The 19,337-nt window shown below is 35.8% G+C and overlaps 1 protein-coding gene across 1 annotated transcript in view; it reads left to right on the forward strand.

Annotated features, from left to right (window-relative positions):
• MINDY2 (MINDY lysine 48 deubiquitinase 2) overlaps window positions 1-18,815 on the forward strand; it is a 77,881-nt gene extending 59,066 nt beyond the window's left edge. Inside the window, exons 7-9 of the mRNA XM_037502574.2 lie at window positions 6,207-6,380; window positions 10,234-10,428; window positions 12,454-18,815. Of these exons, the coding sequence (XP_037358471.1) occupies window positions 6,207-6,380; window positions 10,234-10,428; window positions 12,454-12,579 (495 nt within the window). The 3' untranslated portion in view covers window positions 12,580-18,815. The remainder of the gene's footprint in view (window positions 1-6,206; window positions 6,381-10,233; window positions 10,429-12,453) is intronic.
• Window positions 18,816-19,337: the final 522 nt, after the last annotated feature.

Genomic DNA, 19,337 nt, shown 5'->3' on the forward strand with positions numbered 1-19,337 from the left:
TTTTATGTTTGTGCTTATCTTTCAATCTTTAACTTTTTTTTTTAAAGATTTTATTATACAAGACCTAGGGTACAGGCCAGAGGTGCAGGGGGTGAAAGAATTCACCAGAGACAGAGCAGGGAGCAGAACAGGCAGACTGACTGAAATACACTGCTGAGGGGAGCAGGGGTGAGAAAAGAGAGGTCTCTGCACCATGTGGGTTTCTCCCTGGCAGGCCGGGAATCGTACCCACGCTACAGAGGCTGCGGACAGCTTCACAGGCTGCGCTCAACTCACTGAGCCACCAGGGAGGCCCCTTTAAATAACATTTTTAAATAACATTTTCCTTCCAAACCACAGTATCATTATTGCATGTAATCTCAGCTATTTCTTCCATTACTAGCAAAGTAATCAAGTCCAGTTATTGTTACTTACTAGTTATAACAGCACTTTCTATGAACCTTTGATTAAACTATTCATCCCTTGTCTGTCTGTCTATTGACAACAATTACATCTGCTTGCAGTTTCTGTTATTTTACTATCTCCCTCCATATACTTCCACATAATCTTATAATTATACTGGGCATATCATTGTGACAAATCCACATTAAGTACATGATTTATGTACGTTTCTTCATCTTACCTAGATATGGTCTAAAAGCAACAGGAAGAGACCCCCAGATGTTTTTTGGCTGTTGTGGTTTTAGATAGTGAGCCAGCTTTTTATCCAGGCAGGAATTTTTATGCTATTGAAAGCATAAAAATAGTTTGTAAATAAATCTCTTATTTCTTAGAAACAGATCCGATTAGGTCTGTTTTGCTTCTAATATTATCCATATGATTATGACTGATAGATTCACAGTCATAAGTCACAGATCTTAGATTTTATATCCAAGATCTAGTTATTTCACTAGATCTATTTTTTATAGTCCTCCTCCACTTCTTCAATGCTTTCTGTTTACTCAAGTTAGATAAATTGCTGATTCCCTGTTTCTAGATCTTTGATTTATATAATGACATCTGCATAACTCTCTATTAGGATTCCCTCTTGATCATTTCTTTCCATTATCAACTTTTATATTCATGTCATAACTGCTTCCTCTATGTCTTGGTTTAAGTTACTGACATCTCTGTGGAGTATACTCAAAAGCAAGGTTTTTGGGGGTGGATTTTTTATTCATTTGCTTTTTAACTTTACAGTTAGGTATTGAAAGCGAAGAGTAGTATAGAAGGAAATACAGTTTTAGATAAATACTAAAGCCATGTTAAAGAAATAAATTTGTTCAATCTCTTTCCTCTTTGACTAAGACTATAGTGGAATTTTTTTGTAATTATTTTAAAAATATAGTTGATACGTTAAAAAATGTCACTTAAAGGGCCTCCCTGGTGGCGCAGTGGGTTGAGCACAGTGCTGTGAAGCTGTCTGCAACCTCTGCAGCACGGGTTTGATTCCCAGCCAGCCAGGGAGATACCCACATGGTGTGGCAGACCTCTCCTGCTTCGCCTGCTGCTCCCCTCAGCAGTGTTTTCTGTCTGTCTGCCTGTTCTACTCCCTGCTCTGTCTCTGGTGAATCCTCTCTCCCTCCCACACCTCTGGCCTGTATCCCAATTCTTGTATAAAAATAAAAATAAATAAATCTTTAAAATAAATAAAAATAAAAATTGTCACTTAAAATTTTTAAAGGAAAAGGAAGAAAAATGTGGAAACTAAGAAAAATAATGGGTGCCATGGTACAGGCAGAGCCTATTTTCTGATAAATAGGAGGCAGGGGGCAACCCATACAGAAACTGAGATAGATTGGGCCTTACCTGATGATGCAACGGTTGAGCGCTAGGCTGCAAAGCTGCCTGCAGCCTCTGCAGTGTCAGTTTGATCCCCGGCCGCTGGCGAGGGTCCCACGTGGCGCGCAGACCTCTCCTGGCACGACCGCTGCTCCCCTCAGCAGTACATTTCGTCGGTCTGCCTGTTCTGTTCCCCACTCTGGCTCTGGTGAATTCTCTCACCCTCCTGTGCTTCTGACTGTACCCAGTGCTTGTATAAATAAATAAATAAATCTTTAAAAAAAGAAACTGAGATAGATTTTGGTGATGTCATAAATGTAATCTCTCATATCATTAAGCACTTACACTGTGCCTGGCACTTTTTATTCATTATTTCATCTAATTTCACAACTTTTCTATGAAGTGTGAATTTCATTATTCCCACTTTACAGCTGAGAGAACAAACTTAAAAGGCCCTAAGCAAGAATTCCTAAGACCACACACACTGCTTGTAAATAGCTCCAATCTGACTTTCAGTTTACACTTTCAACAACTCTGCCTCTCTAGGTTTAAGAAAGTTCTTTGTGAGTGAGATTGATGTTCATTAAGTAGAAGTAAAGTTCATCTTTCAGTTTGTAAAATATCAGAAATTCTCTGTTCTAATTACCTCTATATCATTTATGAGGAAAGAAAACTAAGGTCCAAAGATGTTAAGTAATTTGAATCTAAGCCATTTAATCTAAAATATTCAAGTAGTACTTTCCTCTGTATTTTAAAGGCTAATATTAATTATTTTTATTACATTAATAAGTTCTCTTCAGTTTTCTCAGTTTATAAATTGTGATATTGTCACATATTTTGTAAATAAAAGTAACTCATTCTATGTAGTTAATTTATTGGGGCATTTTCAGTAGAATAGGTTTTCATTTAGTCTTTTGTATGATCCAATTGCCTATTTTTTTTTAATTTCAAAATTTATTTATTTATACAAGAACTGGGGTACAGACAAGAGGTATGGGAGGGTGAGAGAATTCACCAGAGACAGAGCGGGGAGCAGAACAGGCAGACGGACCGAAAGCACTGCTGAAGGGAGAAGCAGGCAAGTCAGGAGAGGTCTGACACGCCATGTGGGTATCTCCCTGGCTGGCCAGGGATCGAACCCCCACTGCAGAGGCTGTGGACAGCTTCACAGCTCTGTGCTCAACCCGCTGTGCTACTGGGGAGGCTGCAATTGCCTAATTTTAAAAAATATCATAAAAATTATCTAACTTTATTTCTTTAACATTTTTATATGATAACATACATTAGTACATAATAATTTAAGACTTTAATATACCCATTCTTTATTGGTTATTTTTTTATGAAATTAGGATTTTAAAGGCTGATGAGATTAGAAGGAAAATTCAAAATGGCAAAAATGCAGGAGTATAAAAGCAAGAAATAGTCTTAATGGTGATTTAACTATAGACTCTAAGGAACAAAGGAGCCTAAACTATTCCATTCTACATTAGTACATACATTGCCATTCTACATTGCCATTATGTAAGAAACTGTTGAGTAATAACCAGCCTTATTGACAGGGGACCAGTTACATATATTTTTGATAAATGTCAAGATCAAGGAAAAAAAGAAATTGAGACTGGTAGTTCATTAGAAAACAGCTCAGCTATACCAAGAAAGGACACCCTTTTAGTTAAAATTTGCAAATATATATGTGCTATGGGTAATACACTTCCAAAGTTACTCATCCTAAAGTGTCGTTTGGAAAACAATTTTTGGATAAGATTTTGATTACTCCTATTGCAAGCATCATTATAATATATCATCTACATCAAATAAGTTATAAAACCTAGAGCTTGGATGATATAATTATATGTTGAAATGTATTGTGATTATAAAGAGAAGGATCAGATCTACTTACTAAAAAATTGACTGGAAAGAACTTTCAGTTTTTCTTTAAATTATCCTTGGGCAAGGTAGATCATAACTAGGTATTAAAAGTATGTTAGGGGGACTCCTTGGTGGCGCAAGGGGTTAAGTCTCTCAGCACTATGAAGCTATCAGCAGCATGAGTTCAAACCCTGGCCAGGTGCAGCAGACCTCTCCTGTATAGTCCACTGCTCCCCTTAGCAGTTTATTTCAGTAAATCTGCCTATTTTGCTCCCTACTCTGTCTCTGGTGAGTCCTCTCACTGCTGCACTTCTGGCCTACATCCTAGTTCTTCTATGCAAAAATAAATAAAAAATAATAAATAAATGAATAAAATTATGTTAGGTAATAAGGATGTATGAGTGAATAAAACATGGTTCTACTCATAAAAGACATTGAAACTTATTAGGAGAGATAAGTAAACAAACAACTAACTGCAAAGTGCTTTGATAATGATAAATTCAGGTTTCTATGGAATCATGGAAAAGGTGCACCAAATATCAGAGTAAAGTGGAATCATTATTTTCTTGTGATAAGAATCCTCAAGCACTTAGGAAAGGTGATCAATATGATAGGCATTTAAATATTTGTTGAATTGGAAAATACCTGATTTTTTTTTAAAGTGTGAGTCCAGACTGAACTTTTATTTAAAACCATGTCTTTAAACTTAATAACAAAATGTTTTTCCTCTCAAGTACTTTACAGGTTACTATAGCAAATTCAATGAATATGTAAATTAATCAGTATCTACAGCTATTCTTGAATGTAACTGGTATTAGAGAAAAGGAAAGACTGTACGTTGGGAAGAGTTGTATTCCACAGTACTGAACACATAGTAAATGTTCAAAAATAATAATAATTACTTTGTTTAAAGCTTCAGAATTTATTCAATCATTTCTCTACCACCTCCCCCACCAAACTCTTTATAGGAAGCTCTTATTCCTAACTCTCAAGATTGTGTGAATGATAGGAGAGAACATGAAAAAGTATGGTTCTTACACATTAGAAAATACTATATTAGCCAGTAAGAACTCTGAGCAAGTAAATAAAAGTCATATTCTCAGTAAATATGAAGAAGAAATGGCTTACAAAGTTTATATGGTAGGGCCTCCCCTGGTGGCACAGCAGTTGAGCACTGGGCTGTGAAGCTGCCCACAGCCTCCTCAGCGCCAGTTTGATCCCCGCCACTGGCAAGGGTCCCTCATGGTGCGCAGACCTCTCCTGCCGCGCCGCTGCTCCCCTCAGCAGTGTACTTCGTCAGTCTATCTGTTCTGCTCCCTGCTCTGGCTCTGGTGAATTCTCTCACCCTCCTGTGCTTGTATAAATAAATCAAAAAAAAAAAAAAGCTTATATGGTAGACTAGGGATGCTTTGCATGTAATTGGATTTAAAGCTAGTTCATATAAAATATTAGAGGGCATTGCTAAATTCTGTAGTGATAACTATAATCATGAGTTCATGGATTGATTCTATAAACATTAAACCCAAACTTTGTGGTGTACCCTACATTAGGTCTAGAGATACAGGTATTTAAATACATAGTCTGGGGAATGAGCCAAGAAAACACAATTGTGGTAAAGTGGTTCAGTATTACAACAGAAACAGGAACAAAATACAAGATATATGTGTTGATTATGAAGAAAGAGTAGCTCATGGTGTAGAGAAAGCAAAAGTTGCTATTTATTAGATTAATTATATAAGCTTAATTTTAAAAAGTTAATGTGATACCATTTGTTGTGACTATGTCTTATTTGCTATATGACAAATTTTATAAGAACATATATAGTAATTTCCTATTTCGCAAGGTGATATATAAGCCACCAAAAGTCATTCCTAACATTTTATTATGAAAAATTACAAACTGAGGGCCTCCCTGGTGGCACAGCGGTTGAGCGCTGGGTTGCGAAGCTGCCCACAGCCTCTGCGGCGCCGGTTCAATCCCCAGCTGCTCCCCGGCCACCAGAGGAGGGTCCCACATGGCGCGCAGACCTCTCCTGCCGCCCGCTGCTCCCCTCAGCAGTGTACTTTGGTCCTTCTGCCTGCTCTGCTCCCCGCTCTAGTTCTGGTGAGTTCTCTCACCCTCCCGTGCTTCTGACTGTACCCAGTGTTTGTATGAATAAATAAATAAATAAATTAAAAAAAAAAAAACAGACAACTCTATTAAAAAAAAAAAGATAAAAGAAAAATTACAAACTGAGAAAAATTGAATCACTTATATTCTACAATCTTATGTTTTGCTGTATTTGTTTTGTCAATATCTCAACACCTAGCACCGAAGGCTATTTATAAGTCACGTGTTAATTGAGCATACCAAGAGCTCTTGGTTCTTATTGTGTTGTAGTATAACAATTAGAAACTATCAAAGCTAGGTAGATTTAATTCAGTGAGCAAATAGGGTATCTACTTGGTCTACTATTTGTTGGGCAAACTTAGCTAGCAGAGACAATATGTTTTAAATATATAGGTTATAAAAGTTCTCTTAAATATTAACTAGTTTGTATCAATTCAACAGCCCTTTTTCTTTTGTTTCTTATTAAGGGTCTATTGTATTTATTAGTAACAGACCAGGGGTTTCTTACTGAAGAAAAAGTTGTTTGGGAAAGCCTACACAATGTCGATGGTGATGGAAATTTCTGTGACTCAGAATTTCATCTGCGGCCACCTTCAGATCCTGAAACTGTATACAGAGGCCAACAAGATCAGATAGATCAAGTAAGTTTGTTTTGTCTTCTTTGTATTGTTTTAAATGTTCATTCCTTTCAAATGTGAATTTAAATAATCTGAAATTTTTAACTAGAGGTGTTTTTTTTGTACTGAGGTAACATTAGCTTACAATGCTGTATATGTTCCAAGATTACATTTTCTCACCATGCCCAACACCACCACCAAATATTCATTTACTATCCACTACTAACCAGTAGGCCCTTCTACCCATTTCCAGCAAGGTTTCATCTTTTTTTATATCTGAATAGTATTCTATTATGTGTATATACCACATATTCTTTTTCCATTCCTCTGTGTTGGGCACTTAGGCTGTTTCCATGTCTTTATTATTGTAAATAGTATTATAATGAGCTAAAGATCTGTTAATAGGGCCTCCCTGGTGGCGCAGGGGTTAAAGTCTCAGCACTATCAAGCTATCACCAGCCACTGTGGCATGAGTTCAATCCCCAGCTAGGGAGGTGACCTACATGGTACAGCAGACCTCTCCTGTCTTGCCCGCTGCTCCCCTCAGCAGTGTGTTTCAGTTGATCCACCTGTTCTGCTCCTCACTCTATCTCTGGTGAATCCTTTCACCCCCCATACCTCTGGCCTACACCCCAGTTCTTGTGTGCACAAATAAATAAAAATAAATCTTTAAAAAAAAAAGATCTGGTGGGCCTCCCCTGGTGGCACAGCGGTTGAGCGCTGGGCTGTGAAGCTGCCGCAGCCTCTGCAGCACCAGTTCGATCCCCAGCCACTGGCGAGGGTCTCACATGGCACGACAGACCTCTCCTGCCGTGCCTGCTGCTCCCCTCAGCAGTGTATTTCGTCAGTCTGCCTGTTCTGTTCCCCGCTCTGGCTCTGGTGAATTCTCTCATCCTCCCAAGCTTCTGACTGTACCCAGTGCTTGTATAAATAAATAAATAAATCTTTAAAAAAAAAAAAAAAGATCTGTTAATATACTTGTGAAATTTCCTGACCCTATCTAAATAGATCATTCTACATGTATATTTTTACATCTTTGTTCAGAAGGCCAGATCACATTGATCTACAAAGGTCATGGTAAGCAGTTTGAATTTTAATTGTGTTTAGAAATTCTAATTTGAAAGGAATTGCAAGATGCTATGCCAAGTACTAAACATGAAGGGGACACCATCTGTTTTACTTAGTAAAAAAATTGTCATATATGAAGAATGCATTAGAAAGACACAAATATGAGCAATCCCAGCAAGAGATGACAATTCCTTAACATTGGCTTAGCTCTGCTTTATCATAGAGCACATATTTGAGATACACTTTTGCTAGTAAGAAAAAGTAGAAAAGAAGTTATCTTGAAGATAGTATGCACTAAATAAAAAGTAAGTGGCTATTCTAAGCATTAAAGTCTAAGGTAAGGAGGAATATGTACCTACAGCAGAAGTTGCAATAGTGAATAGAATTTTCATTTAGAACTTAGACAAATAAGATTTTTGCCTGCTATCATTGGACAGTCTTGGAGCCACAAATATGTTTATTACAAGATAACAATGATGTTACTTCTTCTGTGACTGAGGCAAAAATATATTTACATTAAACAGCACATGTTTTGCTGGTAACATTTTAAGTTTATAGAAGCTATCTTCATTTAGCCAATATTTTTTTAGCAGTTTTACTCCTGCATTATTACTAGGTCCTAATGATACAAAGATAAACCATTCCATCCTATCCTCAAAGATTCTGCAGCCTAGCAGGGGAGGCAGATGTTTGACCAACTGATATTTTATGTTAAGTTCTATAGTGACAAGCTATGATTGAACATAAGAATATCTGATTAAAACAATATTAATCTTTCTAGAACTTTTGACTTTGATTCAAGAACAGTCATAAAAGTCATCATTCTCATTTTTCTTCAGAAGCTATACAAGGGAATTGATTTTTTTAAATATTTAAAAGAAATGGGGCCTTCCTGGTGGCGCAAGGGGTTAAGCACTGTACTATGAAGCAATCCACAGCCTCTGCAGCATGAGTTCAATCCCAGGCCGGCCAGGGAGCAACCCACATGGAGCAACAGACCTCTCCTCCATCGCCTACTGCTCCCCTCAGCAGTTTACTTTGATCAATCTGCCTGTTCTGTTCCCCACTCTGTCTCTGGTGTATCCTCTCACCCCCTCGCATCTCTGGCCTGTACCCTAGCTCCTGTAAGCATAAATAAATAAATCTTTAAAAAAAAAAAAAGAAATGTTCAGAATTTTTCTAGACGCTATAGGTAAAAATATTGGAGCAGAGGGAATAAAGGTGAAGCAATAGACTGCCACAGTAGTCCATTGTAAGGTGTTAATATCATATATGATAGGATCATAAAGGTGATAAAATATATATAATAGTGGAAGTAGCAATGAAGAAGCGAATTTGAGACAATGGGACTTGTTTACCTCAGGACTGTAGGACTTAGAGGGGCAATATAATATTAAAAATGTTTTATAAATTTGTTTCAAGTTACAAAAAATAAAGACCATGGAACTTGGCAAATAGCAGAGTTTGAAGAATTAAGGAAAAAAATTCAAAGGACAAATTCTTGCTGTCAGTAAAATAGTTGTGGTATCTAGTACTAGGTGTTCACAGTCAACAATCTTTTATATAGCCTCTGAGGTTATTTAAAATTCCCTTTTTTTAAATTTTGAAAATAGATGGGGGGGTGTAAAGGGTAGTCAAATTATTTTATTAATAAAAGTGGTTATTTTTGTTTGTTTATTTGTTTTTTAAGATTTTATTTATTTATTTATTCATTCATTCATTCATTCATTCATGCACTGGGTACAGTCAGAAGCGCGGGAGGGTGAGAGAATTCACCAGAGCCAGAGTGGGGAGCAGAGCAGGCAGAAGGACCGAAGTACACTGCTGAGGGGAGCAGCGGGCGGCAGGAGAGGTCTGCGCGCCATGTGGGACCCTCCTCCGGTGGCTGGGGAGCAGCCGGGGATCGAACCGGCGCTGCAGAGGCTGCGGGCAGCTTCGCAACCCAGCGCTCAACCGCTGCGCCACAGGGGAGGCCCAGTTGTTAATTTAATATAGCTTTTGACCAAAGGTGCATCATTCTTTCTAACAGGAAATAATCTGGGGGTTTGAGTGGGTGGGAGGGGATGTAAGATAATTTGATATAACTTTTAAAGTCAATTAGGTTGGCTTTAAAAATCATGTTGGAGGGCCTCCCCGGTGGCGCAGCGGTTGAGCGCTGGGTTGCGAAGCTGCCCGCGGCCTCTGCGGCGCCGGTTCGATCCCCGGCTGCTCCCCGGTCACCGGAGGAGGGTCCCACATGGCGCGCAGACCTCTCCTGCCGCCCGCTGCTCCCCTCAGCAGTGTACTTCGGTCCCTCTGCTTGCTCTGCTCCCCGCTCTGGCTCTGGTGAATTCTCTCACCCTCCCGCGCTTCTGACTGTACCCAGTGCATGTACAAACAAAACAAACAAACAAATAAATAAATAAAACATGCCTCTATTTAAAAAAAAAATAAATAAATAAAAATCATGTTGGAGAGGGTCTCCCTGGTGGCGTAAAGGGTTAAGTCTCAACAGTGTGAAGCTATTGCCAGTCACTGCAGCATGAGTTGGATCCATTCCCCAGCCAGGGAGCTACCCACATGGCGCAGCAGACCTCTCCTGTCTTGCCTGCTGCTTCTCTCAGCAGTGTATTTTAGAAGATGCACCTGTTCTGCCCCCCAATCTGTCTCACCCCCCCCATACCTCTGGCATACACCACAGTTCTTGTATGCATAAATAAATCAATCTTTTAAAAAAATTTTTTTTCAAAGCTTTATAGGTATAACCTCTATAACTAATAGTTCTTGGGTAAATCTCATGGCTAAAATTGTTTATAATTTAATTTCTTAGGATTATCTTATGGCATTATCTCTACAACAAGAACAACAGAGCCAAGAAATAAATTGGGAACAAATCCCTGAAGGAATCAGTGATTTGGAACTAGCAAAGAAACTCCAAGAAGAAGAGGATAGACGGGCTTCTCAATATTATCAAGAACAGGAACAAGCAGCAGTAGCTGCAGCTTCTGCTTCTACACAGGCCCAGGTAAAAATAAGTGTTCTCATTCTTAAATACAAAAATCACTTCAGCAATAAAGAAATCTGTGCTGATGAGTTCAGTCCCCAGCCAGGGGGTGACCCACATGGCACAGTGGACCACTCCTGACTCGCCCACTGCTCCTCTCAGCAGTGTATTTCAGTAGCTCTGCCTGTTCTGTTCCTTACTCTGTATCTGGTGAATTCTCTCACCCCCTGCATCTCTGGTCTGTACCCCAGTTCTTGTATGCATAGATAAATAAATCTTTTTTTTAAAAAATTTTAATTATTTAAAAAAAAAGAAATCTGTTCTGAGATCAAATTTTTTTAATTAATTACTAACTCTTCAGTTATCTTAGCATTTTAGCACCTATTGGGTTTTATGATATTGTCTTAAATTTCTCATTTAGTGAACTTACTTTTCCTGAACTTCTGATGGCAGTATTTTTCAAATTTATTTTTAAGTTCTTAACTACCAAGAAAATAAACCAATTTGAGCAAGGTTTTTTTCTGTCAACTAGAGGGCAGTATGAGGTACTACTGGGATGAATGTAGACTGGAGCCAGATAGACTTGGATTTGCATTTCTATCTTCCCTCAATAGTTGCAACACCTTGGACATAGACCTCTACCTCTCTTAGCCTCATTTTTCCTTTCTGTGAAATAGAAAATAACACTTAACTCTTTTGTTTGTGGTTAAGATAAATAATGTTAGCACTTACTGTCTGATAAGTACAAAGTATTTAACTTTTCCATTTTTCACTTGCCTTAGTTAAAGGTTTTAAGCATTGAAGATAGGGCCATTATGTAGTAGACTTCTATATGATAAATCTCGTTTCATTAAATAAAAAATAATTCCCCTATTTTATGTTTAACCATACCATGCCAGAACTCTTTCTTTGATTTAGGTAGTCAAGAAAAGAAGATGCCTTTAAGGTCTTATGAAGCTTTATATAGAGATATTCACTAAAATAAGTGTAATATTTCTAGTTCTTGTTCAAATATTTCTATTTCTAGCTCTGTCTTTTAAGTTAAAACCTACCATACTTTGGTTTTTCACTGAAAAAAGTTCCTTATATAACAGAATACATATATTCCACTTGCTCAGTTCTCAGGACATTTTCTCCTTTTAAAATATTTAATATAGGGCCTCCCGGGTGGCATAGGGGTTAAAGTCTCAGCACTATCAAACTATCTCCAGCCACTGAGCATGAATTCTGATCCCCTGGCCAGGGAGCTAACCCACATAGCACAGCAGACCTCTCTTTCTTGTCCTCTGCTCCCCTCAGCAGTATATTTCAGTACATCTGCCTGTTCTGTTCCCTACTCTGTCACTGATGAATCCTCTCACCCCCACATCTCTGGCCTACACCTCAGTTCTTGTATGCATAAATCAATAAAATAAATCTTTTTAAAAAATAAATGTTTAAGGGCCCCCCCTTTGGTGCAGCGGTTGAGCAGTGGGTTGTGAAGCTGCCCACAGCCTCTATAGTACCGGTTCGATCCCCGGCCACCAGGCTAGGGTCCCACATGGCTCGCAGACCTCTCCTGCCTCCCGCTGCTCCCCTCAGCAGTGTACTTCGTCATTCTGCCTGTTCTGTTCCCTGCTCTGGCCCTGGTGAATTCTCTCACCCTCCTGCACTTCTGACTGTACCCAGTGCTTGTATAAATAAATAAATAAATCTTTAAAACAATAAAAATAAATGTTTAATATGGTATTTAATGAGGTGATGAAAACTGTTGTAGTTTACCAAAAGGTGTCACTTTCTTCAACATTTTCTAAATTTTTGCATACATGTTTCTTGAATAATCTTAGTTATTTATGTTTGAAATTCCATCTGCTTGGAAAATGGATATGTTAATTTAACCTCTCCAGAATGATAGAGGCAATTACTTGAAAAATAACAAGTCTATACACCAATAACTTCTTTTTGCATTAATGCCTTTCACTTTTATAGTTTTTTTAATCTAGATAACTGATTTAATATCTTAAGGGTAGTTGAGTTAATTTCTTCCTGTTATTTTTCATAAAACAGAGCCAGCCAGCACAAGCCTCTCCATCAAATGGAAGACAATCTGGAAATAGTGACCGTAAACGAAAAGAACCTCGAGAAAAAGATAAAGAAAAAGAAAAGGAAAAAAATAGCTGTGTCATTTTGTAAGAAGTGGTAGATTCTGTTCAAACCATCTATATGTCTCAAGAAACAGAACCACAGGAGGAAAGGAAGAAAAACCGATAAATACCGTCTGTGCCTGATTCCCCAATGGATTTTGTTAATGTTTTTCAGGGTAAAGGTTGTTACTTAGTTACAATCAGACTTTTTCAAGTCACACAGTACTCTTTATGAGCTGGCATTTCATGTTACAAGTTGGAAATGCTGTGTGTTGTCTCATGAAAAATACTGCACTTGTAGCCAAATAAGCAAATCACAGCAAATTTGTGTCATAGTGACATTCATAACTCATATCAGTTAGTAAGCTATTTTATCTTCTGTTCAAATGATGAATGGAGATAATTGATTTTGTCTGATTCCTTCCTGAAACCTAAATATTAGCACAATAATTTTTGAAATGACTTTTTACAATGTTAAATTATGATCTAATCCATGAAAAACCAGGGGTTTAATATAGAAATTTAATAAGAAAAAAACAAAAAAATAACAGGAATAAATAACCCTTTATTGTATATTGGACTAGTTCAGCCCTTGAACAGCTTTACCTTTCTTTAGGAATGTACATTTTAGATATTATCTTGAAAAATGATAAAGGAACTTGGATGTAATTTAGTTAGAAAAAAATAAAGATTTGTATTTCTTTTCCAATAGCAAAAAATTACATAATACTAGTACTAATATCCTATCAAAACCAGATATTAATGACTTTGTAGTATTGTGAAATTTTGAAGAATTTTGAAATCTTTAATATAGGTAACCTGGACCACAGTTACTATTTATTAACAATGCGATGAGTGTAAAGAGGAAACCACAGTGGATGCTAGGTTTTGTAAATATGGGAATATAGAAAAACAGATAGTTCATCGTCTACCTTTTTCTAGAATTTCCTTGAACTTTAAAATTTAGATCATGTTTATTTGCTAGAAAATTAAGTATATTGTTAAAATCAACAAAAAGCACATTCTGAAAGGGAGTTAGATAATTTCTGAGTCTAGTGAAAAAGCACTAATAAAACTGTGTGAAATAGATAAGAATTTTGAGAAATTTATGTAAAAGCAATCAGATTTTTTAATTTTTGAGAACCAAATAAACCTAAAGCATCTTTTAGTGTTTATAGGATTCAGAAAGAATATTTATTGAACTTTATTATGAGGCAACACATATTTTCCTGTATTTCTAGATATAGTTTGGAAAACTATCCTTGATAGTCCTTTTTATATGTTTTATATTTAAAAATTTGTTTTACTCATTTTGAAGAGACTATTGCTGCTGCAAGTAGATACGTACTTTACATCCTAAGCCTCGGTAAATATGTTTGTCTAAGATCATCTTAATCTAACCTGAGCATCCACTTGGAGAATGTTTTTTGTGGGCTGGGGTGACAATAGACTACAAAATCAAAGTGGTCTAGATTTCTTAAGCTATGTCTTTAACATTTTCTGATCCAAAACCAGTGGTAGGTTGAGTCTACCTGTAAAAAGCAGTCTTATTTATAGAAGGAATTACTCTAAGGAAAAATCCAGGGTCAAGCTCTGTGTTTTATGTCCTGTATTGCATGTTTGTTTATGTTATACAATGTGTTATTCCTTCAAATTTCCTATGCTAGCATGATAAATCATCAAACAACTTGTTTGGAGTATAAACTTTGATACAAAATAATTGGTGAAACTCTTGATAACCTAAAATATGCATACATTGGTCAAGTAATCAGAAGTATTACAGAATTCCTGTTGGCTCAAACAAGTTGACCTTATTCCAAGTTTACTCTTGATAAACACTGTATTGGTTGAAGGAGGAAACTCAGACCTTAAGGTTTGTTTGTCCCAGAGCAGATAGTGACCGTACATTACATTTTAATTAAAATATATATATTATATATATCTTGAGCAGTTTAAGAAATCATATTTGAGGCATATATTCCATATTTACATACTTATTATTTATTGCCCTTGAAAACTATATGTGTAGAAATTATTGTTTTGTTACTTGTTACTGTTTTCTTAATTTGTTCCAAAGATAATACTGCCGTTCTACATTCCCTTTGGAAGAAAAAAAAATTACTCAAAACCAGCAATGCTGCTATCAGATAAGTAGATATCAATGTATACTTATAGGAGATAACTAAAAATGTAATATGTTTGTTAATTCAATCTTTTCTGTATAATATTTCAAAGTCAGACTTTCTTACATTCCTGGAATTCAGTTTCATATACAAAGAACAATAATAAAATGTTTGCTTTGATTACTGTGGGGGAAAAATTAAATGTTTAATTCTATTAAAACAAGTTTCTCAGAGATACTAGTTTCCCATCCTTGAAGGTTATAAAGAATTCAGAGCTAGTGTGTCTTTATTTTCTTAAATTTTGTGAAGTTACAAATTATATATTCAGACATTTCTTTGCTGGTTTGGGTACATTGGAACTTGACAGTGGTATAGTAAAGTCTTTCTTCACAGTATTTTGTAATACTTACATATATATTGTTATATATATACTGCTATCAGAAATTAAAATTTAATGATTTTTTGTTTTTAATATTTGTAAATTAGATTAGGGGCACATTTGCATCAACTAATTGTTAGAACTAGTAAAAGAGGCACATGAATGAATAGATATGGTCACTGTACTTTCTTGTTCTTTTAAAATTTACTCCTTAGTTGCCATTCTTACTATTAACAATGTGAAAATTTTCTTCATGTCTAATCCCATTTAATCAACAATTCTGTGATTTATAAATGATCAACACTTTTGTTTTTATGTTTCTGAAGCAGGGACCCATGACATCTATTAGATTCTCAAAGGAATTTGGGAAATTTCTCTCAAATTTAAGAATCACCATTTTGAGAATACGCAGACTCATATATAGACTAAGAAGTTTGAGGCAGCTAAAATTGGCTTTGACTACTTCCTATAATATGCTGGTCTAAAGTGCTTAGGTAAAGTAATTTCTTCCATGTTTCAAAGTGTCAGTTAGGATTAGAGTTTGGAATATATGTTGTTTTATTGTCTCAGATTTCTGATTTTTAACTCCTTATCCCATATTGTGTTTCTAATTCTTCCTCATACTTCTTGATCTTAGCTTAATGAAACAAGTTAGTAGCAGAGATTAAGTTGCCTAAGCACATTAGCCATTTTGTAATTGTACAGAAAGTTAGCATTTTGTTTTCAGTGAATCACTGATTCAGTTCACTAAGATACAAAAGATCTTGAAAGGAAAGAGGATTAGAAGTAAAATGAAAATTTAAAATATCAATAACATGGGGTCCCTATATTAATATTGGTATAAAGCAGATCTTTAAAATCCTAGAGAAAAATCAAGGCAAGAATTTACAGAACTGTCCTCGAGCAATCTCATTTATTAAAAAAAAAAGTTAAACTGGTTACATTTTACTTTTCTATGCAATGTACCAGTTATTCTAGAATATGACAGAAGGTTTGTGTGCTTTGCCTGTCGCACAATACTTGAGCATACAATTTGAAGTATACTTGTAAATAATTATAGTTAAAATACAATTGTAAAGTTGCTAATGTTTGACAAAATAAGAGTCATTAAAGATAGTGTGTAATTTGTATTTTAAGGAACTGGAAATGTGAGATTTTGATTCATTTTATGTGTAAAAGTCTGACTTTTGCTATGAGTAAACATTCTGTGCCTCAATTTACTCTAACTTTGTAAAGGATGCTCTTTTTTCTTTCTTTTTTTAGCACTTTGCTCCTGAGTAAAGGGCATAGTATAAACACACAGTATTGCTTAAATAATCATAAATATCACACCTTTTGTTCTTGTATGTGTACTTTTCACCCAATGGCAATATTTCTTAAGTCAGGTTTTTAAATGCTGTCAACATTGGCGACATTATCTTGTATCATCATCTCGTCCCTAAATGTATTTCACAGTTGTTTTTGTGTCCTGTGGACTATGGGTCAAAATCAAGAGATTTGGGTACTATAAAAAGCATTTTAACATCTGTGTTTTCCAGTATTTTTTATAAATCTCTATATGTTAGGTTCTCTTTGCTTTTTCCTCCATGGAATAAAGGACAATGGAATCAGTTTATAATATATATAAAGTTGTTTTGCATGGATGGAATTCATTTAGATCTCTCACGTACTATCATTTTTAGGGCTATTTAAATTCTATTTTAAGTGGAAAATGTTATTTGATAATGTGCGGTTAAATTCCTTTTAAAAAATGACAAAATTTAAAGAAACTCAGAGTTTAGTCTCTTTTTGTACTGATGTTCAACATTTCTAAAGCTGTTGGGAAATTTTATGAAGAATTGAGGTTACTCTTCTCAAATAATTTAAAGCAAACTAAAATTTGATCTCCAAGACTTTCTGAACAACATAAATTGCAAAATAGAGATAATGGAATCTGAGGTACAAATAAGTTGCAGGACCTTGGTAAGTTTAGTTTACTTTGAAAGTCTATTAAATTTTAATTCTTGTGTGTTACTTAATTACAGCTTCCTGCAATTAGAAATTAGTTTAATAAATTGTGATATGCATATATATTTTTACATGATGGATTCTAGTTTCTAATTTCACCTTTCTGATCTCAAAAAAATTGAACTCAAACAGGGTAAAAGTCTTCAACTATTGCCTCAAAGTTCAGTTTTGCCCTATTGTCCTAAGAATAGAGGAGGTTTAAATGTGTCTCACTCTAACCGATATTTTTCAGGGCATGGTAATATCCCAGTTAAGGTGTTGAAAATCATGGCAGAAATACAAAAGCTAAGCTTTAAGCGACAGTAGATTTAAAGAACAAAATGTTATATTATTCTACAAGTCTCTCTACTTTGTTTATATTCTGGGAATTTCTTCAAATCACTTAATTTGTCACAACTTCACAAACTACAATTTTTACTGTAATACTCTGCTTTGAGAAACAGGAATGTCTCCTAGATTAGATTGCACAAAGCAAAATTCTTCTGAAAGTGATCCTGGTTTCTTTGGCTCCAATAGTTACAGCCTTAAATAGGAAGTCAAAAAACTGAAACCCCCATTTAAATTCCCAACTCAGTGACTGTTTAGATGGGCATTATAACTAAAATACCTTACAGAACAGTTTTACCTAATGGGATGCATTTAAGAATAAGGTAGGCATTTAATCTTTAAAGATCAATCCCATGTCTCTCAATTTTGTGAGTTTTTCTTCTTTTTTACATCTTAGTTGTAAGATGTAGTTTTTCCCCAGAGTGTACAGGCTCTTAGTTTTGTAGAATTTTAAGCTAAGGATTTGAAAAGCATCCACTGGTTATCAAAAGCTTACCTTCTTCAATAAAATGACAACTATTGTTTTCACAGATCCATCAGTCACAAGTAGGACATTATGATTAGAAGATTGATGTATGACTGCTACACAACAGTCAGCAAGTGGGATAATCTTCACTTATGAAACTTCAGAGGTACCCTGGAAGTCATTTCCTAAAGTTAGTACAAGTGAGACTTTTTCCTTGAATGATGCAGGATAATTGTATTGATTGAAGCTTATATTTGGGGTAGTAGCAGGTAAAATGGTGTGATGAACTGCAGAGGGTGATTTTGAAATATAGTAAGAGGAAAGAAGTTTTCTTTCTCCACTTCAGGACTATTTGGGTCAAGAAGTTGCTATGACATTATAGATCTCTTTGTGCCATGCCAAGACTGGCCAATTAACATAGAATTCACAAAGACTTTAAGTGTATGACATATATGAGTGCCTGTTTTTCTTCTATCCTTTACTGTTGTAATGCCCTTTCCACTTCTGGAATAATCTGTTTGGATTTCTGATCAACTTTAATTCCAGTTTAAGAATTATAGCAGCCCTAGAGATTAATAAAAAAAAACACTGAGATAGGTTTTTTTAATAAAGATATCTAAAAGCATTTACCCAATTTAGGATTGAACTGAATTTCTATGAAAGAAAGTTACTGTTTTAAATGCTAATTGTGCTCATACTATTTAATTCTAAAAACTGTGTCTTATGTTTCAAAAGTTTCACTTTTGTAGAATAACCCTTTAAGAGGCATATTTAACATAGATGGGAAGTACAAAATATTTGACAGAATTATTCAGTATTATTCAACATTTAATTTTGCATTTGTTATTGTATCATGAGGATAGTGTCATTCTTGGATTAAAATGTTGGATTTTTGTAAATATACTCAAAACTGTAACCAGTGATAACACCCTTAGTATTTTTTATTATAGATTATATTTTATTTCAATAAACTTTGATATTTAGACCACACAGCCTTTCTGTTATGTGTATTCATCTCATTAAACTAATTTGTACAATTTTAAGATGAGTAAGAAAATGAAAAATTGATACATTGATTTATATTTCCCTAGGATTAATGCTTTAAATACCTGGACCAACTCTTTTTTTTTTTTTTTTTAATAGAGGCATGTTTTATTTATTTATTTATTTACTTGTTTGTTTTGTTTATACAAGCACTGGGTACAGTCAGAAGCGCGGGAGGGTGAGAGAATTCACCAGAGCCAGAGCGGGGAGCAGAGCAGGCAGAAGGACCGAAGTACACTGCTGAGGGGAGCAGCGGGCGGCAGGAGAGGTCTGCGCGCCATGTGGGACCCTCCTCCAGTGGCCGGGGAGCAGCCGGGGATCGAGCTGGCGCTGCAGAGGCTGCGGGCAGCTTCGAAACCCAGCGCTCAACCGCTGCGCCACCGGGGAGGCCCCCTGGACCAACTCTTGATAAAGATTCTTGCCACTCCCATCCCAGTGCATCCCAGAGGCAGTGAACATGA

Source organism: Talpa occidentalis, unplaced genomic scaffold (genome assembly GCF_014898055.3).
Source record: "Talpa occidentalis isolate TD23 unplaced genomic scaffold, MPIMG_talOcc4v2.1 talOcc4.11, whole genome shotgun sequence".
Taxonomy (NCBI): Eukaryota; Metazoa; Chordata; class Mammalia; order Eulipotyphla; family Talpidae; genus Talpa; species Talpa occidentalis.